This window comes from Chroicocephalus ridibundus, chromosome 13 (assembly GCF_963924245.1).
Source record: "Chroicocephalus ridibundus chromosome 13, bChrRid1.1, whole genome shotgun sequence".
NCBI lineage: Eukaryota > Metazoa > Chordata > Aves > Charadriiformes > Laridae > Chroicocephalus > Chroicocephalus ridibundus.
This window is the reverse complement of record NC_086296.1, coordinates 12,525,072-12,545,764: the sequence shown is the minus strand read 5'-3', so window position 1 is coordinate 12,545,764 and position 20,693 is coordinate 12,525,072. Positions and strand designations below refer to the sequence as shown.

Here is a 20,693-nt window from a genome sequence, read left to right as displayed (position 1 = left end):
TCTGACTTTACTTTTATTCCTCTAGTTTTATACCATTTTAACTCTGGTTGATTCAGGGCTATTTCTTTTTTATAGCAACGACAGGGAAGAACTACACTTAGTCAACACTAGACACTAACAGAACAACTCCTAACACACAAAAATTCCTACTACATGAAAGTTTTCAGCTGTTACAAGTAACAGCAACCTCTAAGAAATAAAAAAAAAAAAACCCCAAACCAAAACCAAATCTGTGGGCTCCAACACAGTATCTACATTTTCATTCCATCTTTTTCCACTGCATGAGAGAGAAACGTTCAGACTTACTTTGCCGTGAGTGTTGAGTGTTGAAAGAGCTGCATCTAACATGCACTTCCTGACTTCAGGACTGCGATCATTCAGAGCATCCGGTACAAAAAACTGAAAGAGGGGCTTCACCTGAGAACTGTCCAGATGCTGTGAGAGCTTGTTGAGCGCCAAAGCTATGCCACACCTGCAAAGACGGTGAGCTTGTGAGCTTACTGACTTCACACAGAATTTGCTTGAGGTCTCAATCACATATGCTATCAGTAGTACATTACAGAAATTGAGAGAGAACCATTACGAAACAGAAGAACTTCAGAGTGTCCAACCCACAGGCATTTCGTTACAAAGCCCCATGCTGCAGGTTCCCAAAAGGACAACAATCCTTCAGCCATATAATGACTTTTATCCCGATGAAGCACTACAGACACTTGGGCCAAAGACAGACATCAGGATCATTTCATCTACTGCTGAAATACAGCAGCTCTACAACAAGAATCATAGAATCATAGAATCATAGAATTGTTGAGGTTGGAAGGGACCTTTAAGATCATCTAGTCCAACCTTTAGCCTACCCTGACAAGAGCCACTTCTAAACCATGTCCCTAAGTGCCCCATCTACCCTTTTTTTAAACACCTCCAGGGATGGTGAATCCACCACCGCCCTGGGCAGCCTATTCCAATGTTTAATAACCCTTTCAGTGAAAAAATGTCTCCTAATATCCAATCTAAACCTCCCCTGACGTAACTTGAACCCGTTTCCCCTTGTCCTATCACTTGTCACCAGGGAGAAGAGGTCAGCCCCCATCTCTCTACAACCCCCTTTCAGGTAGTTGTAGAGGGTGATAAGGTCTCCCCTCAGCCTCCTCTTCTCCAGGCTAAACAACCCCAGCTCCCTCAGTCGTTCTTCATAAGGTACAGCAGTACTGAAGAACAGATTAGCTTAAGACAGGTAGCAAACGAGATGATCTTCAATTAAACCTATACAGGGCATGCAAGTAGACAAAAAGTAATTATCCAAACTGGAATTTGTCCAGTTCATTAATGCTCGCACTGCTGCTCTTGAAACAATGAATTATCCATACAGAGGTGGGAATCCAGTAAGATAAGACAAAACTCAGTCTGAGAGGGAAAGACTCTGTTCTTATCAGGAGGACGTAGAGAAGATAGCACCCAACGTTTGAATGGGACTGAGAGCATTTCAGTTTGCCTGCCCAGCCTGCTTGAGGGCCACAAGTATTCTCTACCAGAAGGAAGCACGAAACCAGCATGAAACAGCTGCATATATTTTGTTCCTTTACCACTCCCTTCTTTCTCCGCTGCCTGAACTTCTAAACAAAAATCTGGAACATCTCATTTGGATGCACGGCAAGTGATGAGATCTGAAGATGACTGTACCTTGCTTCCCACTGGTCAGGCGGTGATTCAGATATCACTCGTCCCAAAGCATCCAAAACTGGAGGTGGCCTCTGCAAGGAGAAAAAATTTCATCAGGATGCCTTTTCCAAGGAACACACACACACAGAGAATACTGTCAGCCATACCTTCAATGCCATTTTATAATACTGCACAGAGGTGTGATCCGCTAGCGGAAAAGCACGGTAAAAAAAAAACCAAGCAGAGAGGCAGCTTAGGCCCAAAAAGACTGAGACTGACCCTGCTCTGCCACAGTCCTTTTGTATCACCTAAGGCATATCTTCCTCCTGTACAATGGTGCCATTACTGGCTGATAACTTGAGGCTCAAGACATCGAAGTCTGTGATAAGCTCAAACACAGCAACAGTAGGCTTCATGCACATCCTCAAGACAGACAAAAGGAAAACCAATATAAAATAAAGCACAAGCTTGTGCCTGTCAGCCCCTTAGGACAAGAGTACTTACATAGAGCTTCTCCTGGTAAATCTCTGTAAGTTTATTCATGACCTCTGCTGCTTGGTTTCGATACTGAGCGACAGCTCTGGAAAGAGCTTCAGCACCTGCTTGTCGCACTGCCTCTTCATGGTAGATGACATCTTTGATCAGCAGAGAACAGAGGTCGGGCTGCAGCTCCAGACCCATGGACTCCCACAACCTGCAGCACACACAAAGAAGCGACGGATCACCCTTCAGCATGAGAAGCCACTGCTATATGCAATATCAGGGTGACCTGAAGCTGCCCTCCACCTGCAGGAGGCAGAGCCCCTGCCAGTGGAGCTCCAGGAGGTGAGCAGAGGAGAGGTCCCCTTACAATCCATTCAGACAGGAAGAACTCTTACCTCTCTGCCAACTTCTGAATCTCAGCTTCGATGTCAAACTTTACTACCCAAAGGCGACGCAAGAGATTCAGTCCATTCTTTTCATCGCTGTCTGGGGTTGGTAGAACCATTTGTAGCTCCATCAGTCCCTGAATTAGTTTACAGGAGAATCAGTGCAAGGATCTGACTTTAGAAACAGATACTTTAAAATACTTAAAACCTTTGCCAAGTCAATCTCTCAGTGTTTTGAAGTGTCAAAATTCATGTTTGCTTGTGCAGCACGCTGACAGCGTTGATCAAGGACTTCCTGTTGCTAACAGGTGAGACAGTGAAACTCAAGAGCAGCACTCCCTGTGCAGGTTGCAGAGAGGCAACTAGGCACTAGGTTGTGCTCTGGTGACTGCAGTCTTTTCTGCTCCTAAGTACAGAGACTCAGCTGGCTGAGAGCTGAGCTGAAATTTGTTCCACGGCAAAGAAAACAAAACGTCCTTGTTATTTAGTTCCTTTTTTTATGTCCTCAGAAGCAACTAAGCCTCAAGCTTTCCAAAAACACTGGGCCCAGTACAGACACAGCAATTTTTTGACAGCTCCTCTTGTTAAGACTAAGCTCTATGCAATTGTAAATAGGTGTTAAGTTAAGGTGCTAGGTTAATGGCTGGACTTGTCTTAAAGGTCTTTTCCAACCTAAATGATTCTGTGATTCTAAGTTGTCATAATTACACCTGTCTTAAAACAAAGGCGTGGACAGACCCAGAGTACTCCTTTTTGCAAGATAAATCTAGCACAGAGAGCATTACTTAGAGCATTATTGTTCAGTAGCTACTGTCTCCTTCTGCAGACATATTGCCCAAAGACCAGCATCATAGCTAAGCCTCTCAGTGTTAGAGAAAATTCACCTCCCAAAAAAATTAAGGAATTCAGAGTGACCCTGAATGATTCCCACCTACCCTGAGAGCTGCATCTCGAACATTCATGCACGGAGACTGCAGGGCCTGAAGCAACACATCGACCTCCTCCTGTTCTGCATAGGCACAGCCGTCCTCCCCGCTGCTGCTCGTGCACAGGGTGGTCAGTGCATTGGAAGCCAAAACCTAAAATGCCGTGACGAAGCATTAGAGATTCCACCACCACCACCTGCTTCTATGCACTTGGTCAAAGCCAAGTGTAGGGTGCGGGCCGAGTGCTATCACAAGAGAAAAAATTCTCAAAGAACAGTGGCAAGGGTTTGTGACAAAAATGAGAACTGATGAGTTCAGTCCAACCCTTCACCTTTTTGTTATTTTTGACCTTTCTGCCATCTCATCCCTTAGAACAAAGTTTACTGCTGGTTACTTGGGGGAGCAACTACTAAATTTCTTTGCCAGAGCAAGGCCCTAGAAAAGGAATAAAACATTACCCATGGAAAACTGAAGAATATGTTTTGTGCAATAAAAACCCACAGGAAAAAAGATAAAGGCATTTTATCCCAAGAAGAATACCAAAGCATAGGAGAAAACTGGCATCAAGCACCAGCCTCAGAAACTTAAACCAGGTGGGTGCATTTCCCTCAGTTAGATCCTGATGAAATTTGGCAGAATCCTGGCTGTGGTTATGAAGCCGAGGACTCACCTGTAACCGTGGAGAACCCGTTCCTATCACCCGGGTCAGCAGAATCAGCATGTCCCTCCGGGGCAGCAACTCTGGGCCATTCTGAAAGGTTGTGGGGAGAAAAGTCATGTCTTGTGACTCCAAAGTACCCTGCCTGTGTATGACACTCCTTATAAAAATCACAATCAAAACCTATGGCTGGACAGGTAACCGAAACCCGTGACAGAAAACAATCTTACCTTGTTAACTTTAACTCGTAGAATTAATCTGCTTTGTCCAGTTTATACATTAGCTGTTTTACCCCACGCCTCATCCGAACAACTGTTGAAGGAGGTCATCTCATCCCCACAGCTCTCACTCACCTCATCCACCAGCAAAGCCTGGCCATTTGCTGATGATCTCAACTGAGCGTGGACCATAAGGATCTGCAGAATCTTGACCAGAAACTCCTCCTTGTCTTCACTGTCATGAGGTGTCTCAGTCATAACAGTCTTTAGGAGAGGAAAGACTAAGGAAAATGCTGGAGCTGACAATGGGGCAGCACCTGCAAAAAGGAAAAACAAACCTGTGCGCACAGCTGATCTTGTTATATTCCCAGATTTTATAACTCTAAGCATGTCTTTGTTTTAGAATATCGACTGGTGTAAGATTTACACCTTGGTAGAGCATAACGGACACAGCCAGCTTCATTCAGCCTTAGGTACACACATGCTAACTGACCCGAAGTATTTCTGTGCCCCTAGAAACACGCGGTCTAAAGGGCACTGCCTCCTGTGTGTCTGGATTTACCGCGCTCAAAGTTTAGCCTGTTGAAAGCAGGGCATGCAGCCAGCCCCTTGTTAGCCTCTACCCTTTGCCACTTCACTTAACGGTACCAACAGCGTGGCTCCAGCAGTGACTTTTGGCATTTCAGTGCTATGTTAATGGTTGGACTTGATGACCTTAAGGGTCTTTTCCAACCTAAACGATTCTACGGTTCCACCTAATGTTGTTGGTCACTACACCAATGAGCTGGCTTTAACTAATGTCACATTAAGATTCCAAATTACTTCCCATGCTTTGACAGTGCAAAAATACAAACTGTAGGTGAAATTGAAACAACTGAATAGACTAAAGTAGACAGGCAAAACTGAAGTTTTGTCTGTCCTGGAAATACTTGCAGGCGGGGGGGGACAGGACACAAAATCAAATCCATCACACAACCAAAGGTGAAACAAAATCTGTTATTTAAAGTGCATTAAGATTGTGTGTACGCTCTGAGAATTAAAATGAACTAAAAAAAAAAATTATGGTCAATTTTACTTCTGAGCAGGAGGATTCACGCAGGGATCTGATACAATTTAACTAATTCACTTTCAAAGTTCATCTGTCCCAGAGTAGGGGCCCATTTGCCACCTATATTCCCTTTAAACACTTCCTACCAACCTAGCTAACCTGTCATTCCAGCCTGCAGCTGGATTCCTGACAATAAGGTCCCTCTAACTCTGCTGCAAGTCTCGACTCCCCCCCCACCTTGAAAAAAATAAAGCTTTTGGATTCCTGTTGTTAAAGATTTTGATCCTTCCTTCCCACAGGGGCTTGGCTGTGGGACATAACAAATGCTCCTTCCAGACCTCCAGTTGGCCCAGTTAAATGTCAAGCACTAGATGGCCAGGGAAGACTGTTCCTTTCTACATTCTATCTGTGCTGTAAGAGAACACCAGATTTTAAATTTCTAAGATGCAGATGAAGAGCACTGCAGATACAATACTGCAGTATTAGTCAGCTTATGTAGGGCACAGATACTGCAAAAGTAGTTCAAGGGAGAAATATTAAATACCAAACGCACTGTGAGCTCCTAGCTATTAACAGGAATAGCTTAGGTAAAACCCCCTCCATCTCTGATGAGGGATTTTTTTTTTTTTTTTACTCAATATCTGTTTGCTTTTATGTTAGTTTTGTTTTAAATTATTGGCCAGATATTTTTAGGCTTAAGCAATTGTCATTCTATATGCAGCAGGAGGAAGAAAGCTTTATCTAGAACATAAATGTTCTATTAACACAAAGGCTGGTATTGACCAATACAAAAAAGATTATAAAATGTATCTTGGCATTTCAGCAATGAATGATAAATTTTATTGTCAACATTAGAATGAGGTATGGTCTCTCGGAGGTGTCATGGTAAATAATATTGCAAGACTACACTCAAAGGAACTTGGAAAATGAGGAAAAATCATTTGGGAATATAATATGACTTGTCCAACAAAGCACTATGGAACCTACTTCCTTTCTCCTGCAGAAGTGAAAAAAATATCAGATATTCCTTTAATTAAGCACTGTAGGAAATTTTGAAGGACAAGGGTTGAAAATACTTTCACTGCTTTCAGGAAATAAGCCTGAAAATGGATTTGAATGTTAATGAATTTGCACTTACTATGGAAATAAATTGCACAGTGGAGACACTGAATTATCACTTGAGATGTTCAGCACTGAAGTGGTGCTCAACATGGTCGATTGCTACTACTCAGCTGTGAGGATTACATGTGCCACCGTCACACAACTATCTGGCAACAGAACAGCAAGAGGAGAACTGAACTACTGGGGTAGGAGACAAACGGAATCCTACGTTTCCTTTAAAAAATTATAAACCATCTACCACAGCAGCTTTTGATTGAGCTTGATGGTGGACAACTCCAGAGCCTGAACAAACCCCCTCTATCACGACAGCACAGCAGATGCGTTAGGACAGCCTGAGCCATCCCCGCCTCCAAAGGAAGCAGACCTACCCTCTCTCTCCTGTACTATTATCTTCGATGTAGTGGTACGAGTACTTGCGCACCGCATTGTGAAGCAGATTCTGGAAGTCATCTAGGTTAAAACTAATCCAGTGGGGGTAACAAAAAAAAAAAAAGAAAAAAAATTCAAGAAAAAAAAGCTGATTTGATTTTTGCAGTGCAAGATCATATTCTTGCACTGCAAAAATATTGGTGCTTGTCTTCGTGTTACAGAGTGGGAAAGAACTGCTTCTTCTACAACCGTGCCAGAATAAAATATTCATGAACTGCAGCACTACACAGCAAACAAGCAGAGGCCACAGGCACTTCACTGCTGAGATCACAGATAACAAGCAATCATTTTGTCCTTCCACTTAGTCTCACTGAATCACTTATGCTAAGTGATGTTGAAAGGTAGGAACTGTCCTTGGCAAAGATGAGGCTTAATTTCGCTATTATTATTTCTGTATGAACCATTTTAAGGAAAAATACTGTTATTTAATTTCTACACTTACTATACTTGTAACATCATTTCTACTACTACCACTGCAAAAAAAACCCTTAAGGTTTTTCTTATCTATGAAGTCTTATCAGATTTAAAAAAAGAGAAGTCAAGTCTCCTCTATAAAACATTATACAAACCATCAAAACTAAAACAGCTCACAGAGTTATTGCTGGGGGGGCGGGCGTCAGAGGGATCTACAGTACTCTTTACCTGGCTCTCCCTTGCCCGTTCGGCTAGGAATGGTATGGGCATGCAGCAAGCTAACAACTCTGTTCAGAGCAGTAGGCAGCTCTTCTTGACACCAGGATTCATCTAATTCACATTCTGGTTTCATCAGGCGCAAGGTCACGTGGCTCACTAAAGTACCTGGTATGAAAGAATAAAGAATCCATGAGAGGACTAAAACCAAACATTTCTTGAGAGAAACAGGAACACAGACCCAGGAATTATAACTAAGCTCTGGGCAACAGCCCAGGCTGCAAAAGAGGCAGGGAGAAGGAAGCAGAGCCCCAAGGCTAATAGGCGACGGCTTCCTTCCCACCCGCATGTATGAGTTACACTCACATCCTCCAAACTTTGCAGAGGGGAGACAGTCCCATTGCCACCAAGTGCTCCTGAGAGTTGGTCACAATGACTAGACAAGTCCTTGTCTTTGGACCCAGTCCTCTGCAGCAGCAGGATCTCTGGGATGTCACAGTCACCTCCCTAAGCACTGTTCCAGGGTGGCTTTTCCTCTTGGCTGTCTGTGGTACGCGGTTATGGTCCACGGCTTGTAAGAGCAAGGATTTTCACCACCCTGCCATAAAATTAGTGCTCCCTGCCCTTAAATAGCAACTGCAAAAACTTACCAAAGGTTTTCAGTCGAGCAGGCATGACACAGGAAGCTAAGGAAAGAAAAGGTTCCTTAATCCTTGGAGCAGCCAAAGGCGATCGAAAAAGTGGCAAGAAGGAACCGATGAGACCGGGGATGTACTGAGTTAGACCAGGAGGCTTTCTCTTTATAACAGTGTCCAGGAGTCCTAGGGCTGTTTCCAGCTCATTATCAAGCTGTAAGAGAAACAATTCAAAAGGTTACCATAAAAAATTCATCAGGAAAAAAAATCAAGTTGTTAAATCTAATTCCTAATGAAAGAAACAAATAAATTATTGCCAAATATTCTCTACGCTACTCCATTTTCCTGTTATCAAAATGACTTGGATCATGATAGCTGCAGAGCTGGCAAAAAAGACCATCAAAACTTACCTCTTTCAGTCGTTTTCTTATCTGAGACTCCCTTTCCAGCTGTGCATGCATCAGCTCCTTCTGCTTGCTAGTCAGCTGCACCTCATCCTTTATTCCTTTCTTCTTCTTTATCTCCTGCAATAAAGAGACATGGACATTATTAACCAGGAACTATTAACAACATTCCCTTAACTAGGTAGAGAAGAAAGTTGGACACATTGTTTTTTTCGCAATTTACTTTTAAAAGAGCATCAAAATATTCTTCCAAGCCTCTCACTCTTAAGTGAAGACACGAATGGAAATCAACAACACTTTAGTGTCCCATTAGCAGCATAACATCAGTTCCTCTCATGTTTAAATAGGTCACAAATTATTTGATATCATCAAAAAGAGCTGTCCAGCTCTTCCTACAGTGGAAGGGCGTGTCATCCTCCCCAGAGCAAACACAAGTCAACCTGCACTAAAAGAATGCTCCAGTCAACCTGGTACATTCCCTTCCTTTCATCAAATTCTTCCCCCCACCTACACCCATTGCTCTGGCCAGACTGAACAGAACTGCCGGCTGTCAACAAGAGGGAAGCACCTATTTAACAACCCTTATCGAAAAAGTTACATGAGATACATTGAACAAGAGATGAAGAGAAAATACAGATACTACCAACCAGTAAGCGCACTCACAAACAAGTAGAATATGACATAAATTGAAACAAACACAGATAAAAGAGAAAAGAAACTGATGCATGCAGGTGTAAGAGAAGACAACATTTAGGTATTCAAAGTTCAGAGAATCTTTCCCAACAGTGTACACACATATGCCAGAAGCCATGAAACTACACATGTGAGACAGCAGTGAAGGTTCTGACACCAGCCTGGCCCTCCCGTTCCCAGCAACTCACCTCCTTCAGCTCCAGCTCAATGATTTGTTCCTTGAAGGAATAGGCTTTGTTCTCTCTCTTCATGTTAGCCTTTTTCATGCTATCCTGTTGAGCACTGAGATGGAAAAGTAGAGAAAAGAATCAGCACTGCTCAGGACTAAGATCCGGGCACAACAAATCCAGGAGCTCCTCTCCAGAAAGAGCATCTGGCAAACCCACTCACCCGCTGGCTAGATGTCAGCGGCAATTAATCCCCAGGTGCACAGAGAAAAGAAATTATAAAGTCTTACCTCTGTATTATAGATTTGTCATACAGTTCTCCCTCTGGTGTCTTCATGATGGCAAATTCCTCTCGAGTAACCTGGCAGAGAGCTGGATTCTCCATTGACGCTGAGATAGTGTTGATGAGCTGTGGGAGCACTCTACCAGGTGAAAGCAGAGAAAGAGATCCCACTGCATTCATAGACGACTACCAAGAAAACAAAGGGAAAAACATTATTATTGATATTTCTTGAAATTGTATCAAAAAAAGTATGCCCTGTTGAGGGAGTCCACATTATATTCTAATTCCTTGTTCACTGGGTACTTGAATCTTATCTAGAACTCTACTCGGTTGCCGGTACACATTCTTCCGCCCTTAAATCCCAGCTCCGTTTCATTGGAGACATTTTCTTTGAACCTGCCTTTTCCCCACCTTTTAGACAGATCTCCATCCTCATAGATCAGTTAGTACTTAACTCCTCCAGAAAATTGCCCTGTTCCAAAGTATCTCCCAAAACTAACACAAGGAAAGCAGAAGTTTATCACCTGGTTCTCCGGAGTGTAGGCAGTGATCCTGGGTAATATGTCATTCAGGTGCTTGCTAATGAAGTCTTTGGGATCTATCTTCATCTTGATGAGGAGGGCTGGCCAAAGACCCGGCTGCACTGCCACTAGCAAAGAGAATAAATAAGCATAATAAATATGAAGCAGACTGCTAACATAATCAAAAAAAAAAGGTAAGATAAAAACCCCACGTTATCCATGACAGCGGTCTTATCCCTTCACGTACCTACAGATGGATGGTGGCTCACCAGCAGCATCTCCAGAGCCAGCTTTTCGGGCTCAACAGAATCCACATCCTGCCCTGCCACACTTGAGATGACACAGAGTGCCTCATGAAGGACGCGGGGAGGAATGTATGTCTTTCCTAGCTCCGACAGTTCTCCTGACTCCATCACCAGGACCTCATGAGGCAGAACCTGAGCAGACAACTTGTCATTAACACATCACAGCAAGCCTTCCCCACAGTAACACCACACTGAACACCAACAACCGCCTCCCTCTGTCAGTGCCAACAGCCTGAAGTTTTCAAAGCAAAGAAGGGATAAAGGGTAACAGTGGAACCAAAGCACAGAGATGACAGTGACAGAAAGACTAAGAACGAAGGACTATACTAGATTTGGCAAGCAGGGGTAAAATAAAACTAAAACGATCATTTTTGGCAAAGAGTACTTTGGAAAAGGTTGAACCAGCTGGCTGGGAACAGTATGCCCAACTTCTGCAGTCCAATTTTACTCAGTATCTTTTCAAAACCACTTTATTCAGGCTGTATGTGTGACATGGGAAGACTATTTACAAAGTCCCAGCCTTGGTACCTAATTAATGCAACTTAATCTATTACACAACTGGAATGGCGCTGGCTTAGCAGCATGCCCAAGGATATTGGACTCACTGTTTCCTTTTTTATTTTCTTTTTATTTTTGATAATAGTTGCTGCTAAAGTATTTATGTTACTTTTGTTTTAAATAGGCAGCCTAAGCTATAAGCCAGGGCCAAAGGACCAGGATACCAAGAAAGAAACTAAGCACTTGGTCTTCCAGCAGGGATTAAATTTGGATTAAAATAATAGAACATCATGTAAAACTGCAGCTTCCTATCCAAATAAATTTGAATAGCATGTCTTCTGTGTGTATAAGGAAGACCAGGCACACCACAGACACTGATGCAGTAATATGCAGTAATCTAGTAAGAAGTGGCAGCCCAGGAGATCGCAGAGCTGGAACTGAATCATCTTCATATCACGCTGTATGTCAATACTAACAGCCAGTCTAGGGTAGGGAGGTGATTGGCAGCACACAAACAACTGGCGAAGTGGAGAGTAGGCTCCTTGACTACTCACCTTGTGAGAACTGAGAACCACTTTCAGCTCCTCCAAGAGCCCATAGGCCAGTTTGTACCCTCCCAGAGAGGACAAGAGCTTCTTAACTGTTTGATGGGCCTGTCTTCGAACATGCCAGATCCGACTCAGCAGTACTGCAACAAGGGCACGGTGATACTGCCTGCAAACAGGGAAATAAACAGGTTTAGCAAGGGAGGCAGCTCTGCAAACCAACTGGACATAAAAGCACAGAAGTTCAATGTTTTGTGCAAAGTCACAAGCCCACCCTCCTCCCAACGGCCCGCATTAACGTTCAGGGATAAGTCAGGGATGGGTGGCAGCAAGAGCAGACTACGTACTGAACTTTACTTTCAGGCAGCCGTTGTGCATGATCCAAGAGAAGGCGCTCTGTCAGCTGCAGTACTGTACACATTGCTGTGGGAAAAGACAAATATTTAAAATAGCATGAGACTTCATAAGGAACCAGATTTATTTTTTTTACCTGAAAACAAACAAACAGCAAGAGGGACACATGAAAATGGCTACCCACACTGAGCCTCTATATAATCTTCTCAGTGAAGCCAGAGACAAGTCCAACTCAGATCTGCCAAGACTGGAAACGGAATCGTGGTTTAATAGAACTGTTGTTAGCTGGATCCCAGCAGAATTTTTTTGACCAGTAAGTGTGACCTATTTTTGTCTATGTCAACAGAGCAAACCAAATGATAAACAGCATGCTCGCTGCATCAGTGCTGCTAATCCCAATTGTGCTGCTTCAGGATACCTGCAGGCTCGGGAAGGAAAATGAATGGATATACACGCTGCCTTCAGGAAACAGGGATGAAATTATGTTATTTCCCATTTAGAAAACTTTACCTCTTCGAAGCTTGGTACAAAAGATAAATGAATTCATTTCAGAGAAACGATTCATGAACTCATTTTCAAACCTTTCAGTTTAAAATATAGCCAGTAATGTTTTCTTTTGGGCACATTCCATTTTTTTTTTTTCAATTAGTCTTTAGACACAAGAGAACAAAATAGAGCATAGAGACACTAATACATAGCTCAATTAATTTACTATCTGTTACTACTCTTCCCCAATATATCTTAAGATTTTCAACTACATGTTTTGCTCTCCAGTCTTATTTTCCTTTTTCCCCATCTCCTTAGTTTTAGGCTTCTCCACACCCTTTACATTGGCTGCAACTATTTAGTTACGCACTGGGGTACCACACAGGCACATTTCGTATTGGAAAGACTTTTACAGAATATACAAATTTGGAATTATAAAAGTTTGATAACTCAGGTTCATTAAGAAGTAAATTAATTAATTGTCAAGCTTAGACTACAACTAGTCTGAATGTACTTCTGAAAGCGCACATTGTTCATTTTAATCTGAAACTGGATCCTCCAAGGGTCACATAGCAGGGCTAACAGCAACAGTAGCTCTTGTAAGTACTAAGTAATGGAGTTAAAACTGGATATACAATAACTGAGAATTTACCTTCCTCTGATGCAGACTGCAAGAACTTCTCAGATGTAAAAATTTGTTTTTTCTCATCCAGAATCAGCTGCCAGAAACCACTCAGCTTAGACTCTGACGGGAAAAGAACAGATGTCTATCAAGGATGTTTCAAAATAAGGCAGAACTCACCAGTGTACATAAAATACAGCAGAATTCTGTCTCCTGAAATCGCTCAAGTTTTTTCCAGCTTTACTTGTCCTCAGTTATAAAGCCTCTCATCTCTCTCAATTCAAATCTATAAGCATTTCCAAAAGTATACTGGAAATATACTGACAATATATATATTTCTCTGACAAACACTTGTGAAATGTAAACTCTGTTTCATCTTAATCTTTCATAGGGTGACCCTTCCTAAAAATGAAGGCAAGGAGGAAACTGGCACATTGCTTTCGACATACAGAACACACTTGAATTTTATATCCTGGCAGATGTGTGAATTCAGACAGTTCTTGCAATATCCTCTAACGGAAGACAGAATTCCAGTCCTCGTGCTTTCCAAAGGTGGTTTGTAGAGAATACTTTTAATGCATCAGTCAAGCCCTAGCTTGTAAGGACTGGGTGAACAACTTCTATCAGAATAAAGAGGAATACTGCCCTAAGCAAATGGAAGCTGTAATTTGCAAAGGCACGTAACAGCAAAAACTCTTCACTGACATAACCGAGAAAGATGGGAATAAATCCTTTCCTGGTTTACGAAAATACAAAATATTGCTTCTCTATACAGAAGCAATACACAGAGTAAGGAACAGTATCTCATGCACATTGTCAAGGAAAATGTTAACCCTCAGAACCTGCTTATATTGGATTCTACTAGATGTTTTGTGACCTTACCAGTTTGTCCCTCAATTACAGACATCCTGCAGATCAACAAAGCTGCAGCAACTCCTTCAGTTACCATGGGAACCTGAGTACTCTGAGATGCTGCTTTTTCTACTGTCTGGATCAGCATTGGCAGCAAGTCCATGCCCTGTAATAACGTGTCACCTGAGGAGACAGAGAGAGACAAATTACAAAACAACATGGTCCTTCATATTTTACATCACAAGGGTATCAATGGTCCTTTGTTGTCATGAGACAAGGAAAGGAACCAGACACATACCGGGAAGACTCTCAGTCTCCCAGAGTTATTTGCCAATCACTACTATCATTATAACTATGAAAAGCTAGATGATAATCACTTTAGTCCTTTCCTCACAGATAAAACAGTCCTGTCTCAATACATGTTTCTGTTCAAGGGATGCGAAAGAAAATGCTAATTCAGTTACATTAAAAGAATTGACTCAAATCACAGGATGTCTGACTTAAAAGACTGTGTTTCCCTAAGAGAGTGAAAGTAAATTCCTGGCAAGCCACAACCATCTGTTCCACTTCAAACATTCACAAGTCAAGGAATCCCACTGGTCCCCGACCCTTGCTTCCACAGAAACTGAGCTAGGTGTTCCTGGTATTTCCAGAAGCAACACTGCACACACAATACTGAAAAAGGAAACAAAAGACCCTGTGATTTTCCATGTTAAGTATTCACAGGTAGTGTTTTAGCTAACTCCTCTGAGTTAGAATACCTATTTTCTTTATGTCCCAGTTGGATGCTTCATTGGGTAGGTCAAAGCAACAGTAGTCAGCATTCCAGTGCCCAGTAAATTATTTTGGAATTCGAATGTCTTGGGCCCTGATCCCTTTAATAGCTGCACACACCACTCACAAGTAATCCCCCTTGCCCATGGCAAGCATGAGCAACTTCAGGTTTGCCACGTTGACATCTCTGGAAGAACCACCATCCTGTGACATCAAAGTAGTTTTGGAGTGGCTTTTTCAGCCCTATGATAGCACAGAAATTCCTGGCAGCTACAAAAGACAAATCTAGAACTACAGTTTCACTCATAACCATATTGAGAAAGTGATGGCTAATCCATTGTACCTATACAACAGATTGGGCTATTGACCTCTTAAAGCAAACGTATACCATCCTTTTGATTCACACTGCATCGACAAGAAAAGAGATCTCACATGCAGGCACCAGACTGATCGCCTGTTGACCCATGGATGAAATGCTGAAGTCAAAGAGGATAAGAGCAATACAAGCAAATCTCAAAAGGATCACCAGAAGTTTACAATTTCTGAAGATCTTAATTTCAAACACATTAATTTTTATTAATTTTTTTTAAAACCCTTGAGAGCCAAAAGCACAGACCAAGATCCCAGCATGCTGCGTGCTACATTAAAAAAAAAGCACAATCCCTGAGCTGAAAACCTTACAATTTAAGTGTAAGACAAAAATAAAGCAAACAAAAACTACTTTGGGGGTATATGAAAAGACAGCATGATGGGCAGTAAATGCTAGTAATACAAGGAGACAAACCAACTTTGGAGGCTTGAAGGGAAAAGAGAGTTTAAGGAGAAATACAAAGGAGGTTGATGAACAGATACTGCCTTACAAAATCTTCTTAATCTATGCAGCTATCTACTTATATCAGGAAGTACAAAAGCTGATTACTCTTCTCTTAAGCCACACAGTCAAGAGAGTTACTGACAGCTGCACAATTTTACCTTTGAAAGAGGCTAGCATGCACTGCAGGTAGGCATGTCTCACGGCTGAAGTAGAGGTTTTAAGGCTAAAGGCTTTCTTTAGCCATTCTATCAGCTTCTTAGGAACTTCCGTGGAGAACCGAGCACACCAAAGAGCCAGGACAGAGACTGCATGAACCAACGTGCCTTCATGGACTAGGAAGTAACACAGAGCTCATGTCAGTACAGCAGTTGCATAAAACACAGGAACGTAAAACTGAAAGCAGGTAACAACATCAGGAGAAGGCAGGAAAAGAAGGGATGTGCTTCTAAGAGACAGTTCTAAAACTCTCTCCAGGGCTCATGAAAACAGAGCAACAGATTATAAAGTCTAACACAACATGCAAGAATCCAGGTTTATCCTGAATAACAGGCCATATGAAAATCCTGCTCAAGACGAAAGCAGCTTAGCAAACCCAGAATGAAGGCAAGAGGTCTCACCTTCTTGTTGCAGGAAAGGGATGAAAAGCTCAGCCACGGTTCCAGCCAGAGCTTGGCTAGAGGATCCAGAAACCACATGGTGACTAAGGCTGCCAATCCCTGAAAGGGCAGAATTCTCTCATTAGTTCCCAAACTAACAGCACTTGCTGCAAAATCTGAAAACAATCAAGAAGGACCCTTCATGTTTCAATCCTTGCACAGGTATCTCTCTCTCGTCACTACATCTGGATGTAACACCCACCAAGTACCAACACTGCAGGACCTCTGCCTTCATTTTTACCCAGGATACAGTCATCTTCCTTCCGTAAAACATTTTAGCCTACCAGCCACTTATTTCCTTTGAAGAGAAAGTCAAGAACTGGTGTGCGGTATCCAGCACCCTCTGTGACATTAACCACAGACAATTTAGATCAACAGGCAGGGAATCCTAAAAGTTTAAGTACAGATCCCTTTCACTCAGCCTTCTGCTGAATTTCCTCCACCAGAGAAGCAGAGAGTGACTCACCTGAGAGGACACTCATCTTCTGAGCAACAACCGTCAGCTTCCCTTCTGAGCCTGCCGACAAGAAACAAATGGGTGACAGCTTACTTACAGACAGACAACAGCCACGTGCAACATCAAGAATCTTCTCTAAAAATACAAAAGCTTGCCCCATTACCCATGACCCAAGTTGGGCCACCCTTACCATACAGCCAGCTAAAGACAACAGAAAAAACAATACACAAAACTCCCTGAAGTCGGCAAACCTTTATTCGTTTCAGCGGCTTACCCTACAATTTACTCACCCCCTAAGATGGCAAAAAGGTGTCTGCCCAGCGACTCCACAGCCGAAGGATCACTACACTGTCGAGCCAAGTTCTTTAAAGCCACAACTGCTTCATCCATCAGTTGCACGCTGTTGGATTTCAGATGACCTAGAAAATAATGCACAAATTAAGCATTCCCTACAACAAACTGCATAAAATTAGCAAGACAAAGACATATGTTTACATGTGGCTTGACTCAGCTTCTGGAACTGTCACGTGAACTATTCCGGTTACAACTTAAAGCATCATCTTCCCTCCCACACAAACCAACTTCTTCAACAGTAATCACACCATTACAGGTACTACCAGAAAGTTGGAAGAAAGCTTTATTCTGAATTCAACACTCCCTCCAGAAGTTAGCGTACTTACTGGCCAGTCCTTTCACAATGTCGAGAGCATACTGGCTGAGATCCAGGTTCACAGATACGAGCAGGCAAGAGATTGCTGAAGACAGAAGAGATAATGGCATATTACATTTTGTTAAGTAACCGTTTTTAGCATTTTAGTACACCCTTCCCCACAATAGACATCAAGAGCAGACAGGGTCAGTAAGGAGTAGTATGAAAAAACCCTGAAATTGATTCCCAATGAACAGATTAATTCAGGATTATTCTTAGCACTCAGCTGTGAAATTCTGTCCTCAGTTCAAACAGTAGCTATCACATACCCAGACACTTGGGATCACACCACAGATGTTGCTTCTCCACATCCAATCCTTAGATGCCAGACAATCCTGCCGCCTGCGCTCACAGGACCAAAAGCATAGTCCAGAGATACACACTCCCCCGGCAACTCCAGACATCTAACGAACAACTGTTCACGCTCTTTGACAGAGCAATGGAGAGAGATGACAGACTCACTTTCAATCACGTTCTCAGGACTCCGTAGCAGGGACTTCTGCAGAGTTGGCAAAACTAAGTCCTTGAATTCAGCATGAGACACGTACCGAAGGAGCGGGGAACAGCTGTCCTGCAAAGGGAACAAAGCACTCAGCACAGCAATGGACATTGCACACAGGACAAAAGCACAGACAGCTCTGTAACAGGATGTCTCACCAGCACGTGCTTCTGAGGCTTTGTCTTGCTCATAAGGATGGTCTTCAAGTAGAAATCCAGGAGAGCACTCTGAACAAGCAGAAACACCAAATTACAGCCACATCACAACCCATACACAGCTCCCTGCACACCATCAGGAAGCCAGGCCTGATACCCCACCTCACTCTCCTCCAAAAGGCAGCCCTACCCACTAAGCAGAAGCTTTGCTTCCATCCTCACATAAGACAGCCAAGCAGAGATCAGCGCGCTCTGCTCTGCCCTTCAGGCCAACGCTCAAAATGCACGAGAGGTAAATGCTGTCTTCCACTCCTACAACAGGAAAAGGTGCAGGTGCAGCAGGAAAGCTGCAGCGCTGGCCACCTACATAAATGCACAGGCCACAGCAAAAAGCCACATATCTGGCTCCTCCTCTATAAATCTATCCCAGCTGTTGTAGTCATAAGTGCATTACTACTGAATTGGCAGATAATGAAACCAGGGGCAGACGCAAAGTACCAACCTCATTGAAACGTCTGTCCACCCTCTTCTCCATCATGAGAAGCAACACTACTTATTACAAAAAAAAAAAAAAAAGCAGTACAACAGATTTACCTTGTATCGTTCGATAATATCAATTTCTTTCTGGGCTGTGCAAAACTGCACCACAAGTCCCAGCATTGCAGCGTAACTCTGGTTTGGTTCAAGACCAAGAATGACGGATAGGTACTGATCCACCAGATCTTGGTTCTGAAGAGAAAACAGAAAGGCACATTAACACAAGAGAACCTAGAACAGCTACTGAATATGGTCACGTAAGGCATACGTCACCTCTTTCCACAGCCTGTTCAATTTCTTCACGGCCCCATCCACTGCCTGCTTATGAGAACCTCCCAGGACTTCCAAAAGGAGCAAACACTGAACCTCCACCTGACAAAGAAAACAGCCAAGAAAACTTTCATGAACCTGCTTCTCGGAGAGCTCATATCAAAAAAGATGTGTCAGATGCAACTGATTAGCTGGATCTGCTTAGGAAAAAGTCCTTAGGTCTTGTAAGTTCTTCCAACCCCACACACACCACTTTGCAGAACCACGCATAACAGTTTTGGAAACTCTGACTTTAAAAATGGCAATTTATATCAGATTATAGCTCTTCTTAAAATGTGTTCCAACTATATTCCAAGATGCTATGAGCATGGTCAGAGGTTCAGGTCGCTAATGTAGGTGAAAAGCAAGCAAAAAGCTACTTGTCACTATATGACAGAATATCACGTGCAACTACTTCAAGGGAGGCACAAGGAATTCAGGCCACGCTGCAGACTGCACCCTGGAGGCACCACTAGCCCACCTAGTCTACAAACACTGGTATGAACCATAGCGCGCAGAGCAAGACTGCCCCACGCTCAGGCTTTATACACCTCTTGCTTTCTCCAGCGAAATAGGAGAGATCAAAACACACCAGAAAGCAAAAAAAGATTGTAATGTAAACCTGGATTTTAACATGACATTGTCAGTTATGTTCAAAATTATTTGCAATGTTTCAGCAACTTAAAGACATTAGAAATATTTAAGTCCTTATCTCGGAAGGGATATTTCTGCAAACTGAAAAGAACCTACCAGTTTTTTCCATGTTTCTCCCTGTCTCTTTTCAGGTGTTGGAAAGACTGTGCGTACAAGCAGGCATGTCCAGGAGAGTGCCAGCAGAGCTGCAGATCCACTGCTCTTACTGTTGTACAAACAGAAGAAGGATGTAAATCTACAGCTCCCAATACGTAACTTACCTCTACTAGTCCGTAACAGACTCATCTTTGCCCAAGTAAGAACACCACCTTATAAGCGAGGCAACATTATCACAGAAAAACACAGCAAGTCTTGGCTTTTAAAGGAAATAATTAGCCCTCAGAAGCTATGTGCTTCAGCTCCTGTTTAACACGCAGAACTTCTGAATGGCACAAAAGAGGCTAAATCTCGTCTTGCTGGAAATGAAAAAACTTAGCATAAGAAAGACCATTTTTGGATCTTCCCAGTGGCATTACAGAAATGAGAGTTAAATACTTTGCCAACTGAGAGTGCCCAAAAAGTGACTCAAGATTTCTCATCTGCTGCTCATCTTTACTGTCAGAGCTTCCCAGCCTTAGACTGCCAAATCGTTTCTCAGCTTTCGTTCCCTCCTGGCACACTACTCAGTGGTGGCTTCTGCTAACTCTCACCTCCTCCCTCCACTTCAGGTAACGGATCCCACCTCCCAGCTCCCTGAGGATCCTCATCCCATTTTGACCTTTACCTCAAAGTGAAAGAACGTAGAAAGTCTCCTTGGGTACAAGGCCAGCCACTGTGACTGAAGGGTAAATATCATATCACCGCAAGCCTCTAAACTAAGATCAGATATTTTTTTAAAAGCTACACTTCTATTCCTCCATGGAGGCATTGCAGGACGGCTCTCTGTGGCCTGTATCAGCTGAACAATTCCCTAAGTCACCTTTTGGAACCACTGATGTTCCCAGATGCTACCACAATAAAACAGTAGCATCTTTCTCAGCTCAGCTTCAAATTTCATTATCTTCCTATCTATGATAAGGTCTTGAGTTCCACCAGATGAACACCAATGGACAAGGAAATTCTCTTTCCTAATCATTTCGGAGACTATTTCTTGATAAAAGAGTTTATTCCTTGAAGGCAAAACTATAACTCAGACCCAATCCACCGGCAGTAATACCAAGGTAGTC

The 20,693-nt window shown here is 42.8% G+C and overlaps 1 protein-coding gene across 2 annotated transcripts in view; it reads right to left on the bottom strand.

Annotated features, from left to right (window-relative positions):
- Positions 1–20,693, bottom strand: part of GCN1 (GCN1 activator of EIF2AK4) — a 43,653-nt gene that overhangs the window by 18,829 nt on the left and 4,131 nt on the right. For both annotated transcript variants that reach the window (XM_063350902.1, XM_063350903.1), the window contains exons 5-32: positions 19,585–19,693; positions 18,799–18,897; positions 18,583–18,717; positions 17,992–18,060; positions 17,797–17,905; positions 17,306–17,380; positions 16,916–17,044; positions 16,635–16,685; positions 16,130–16,228; positions 15,671–15,844; positions 13,955–14,107; positions 13,103–13,195; positions 11,958–12,033; positions 11,620–11,779; positions 10,510–10,699; positions 10,266–10,390; positions 9,749–9,927; positions 9,480–9,573; positions 8,605–8,718; positions 8,210–8,408; positions 7,572–7,727; positions 4,466–4,647; positions 4,125–4,205; positions 3,464–3,607; positions 2,538–2,665; positions 2,164–2,353; positions 1,681–1,751; positions 307–472 (exon numbers count right to left, since the gene is read on the bottom strand). In XM_063350902.1, coding sequence (XP_063206972.1) covers positions 307–472; positions 1,681–1,751; positions 2,164–2,353; positions 2,538–2,665; positions 3,464–3,607; positions 4,125–4,205; positions 4,466–4,647; positions 7,572–7,727; positions 8,210–8,408; positions 8,605–8,718; positions 9,480–9,573; positions 9,749–9,927; positions 10,266–10,390; positions 10,510–10,699; positions 11,620–11,779; positions 11,958–12,033; positions 13,103–13,195; positions 13,955–14,107; positions 15,671–15,844; positions 16,130–16,228; positions 16,635–16,685; positions 16,916–17,044; positions 17,306–17,380; positions 17,797–17,905; positions 17,992–18,060; positions 18,583–18,717; positions 18,799–18,897; positions 19,585–19,693 — 3,550 coding nt within the window. The remainder of the gene's footprint in view (positions 1–306; positions 473–1,680; positions 1,752–2,163; positions 2,354–2,537; positions 2,666–3,463; positions 3,608–4,124; positions 4,206–4,465; positions 4,648–7,571; positions 7,728–8,209; positions 8,409–8,604; positions 8,719–9,479; positions 9,574–9,748; positions 9,928–10,265; positions 10,391–10,509; positions 10,700–11,619; positions 11,780–11,957; positions 12,034–13,102; positions 13,196–13,954; positions 14,108–15,670; positions 15,845–16,129; positions 16,229–16,634; positions 16,686–16,915; positions 17,045–17,305; positions 17,381–17,796; positions 17,906–17,991; positions 18,061–18,582; positions 18,718–18,798; positions 18,898–19,584; positions 19,694–20,693) is intronic.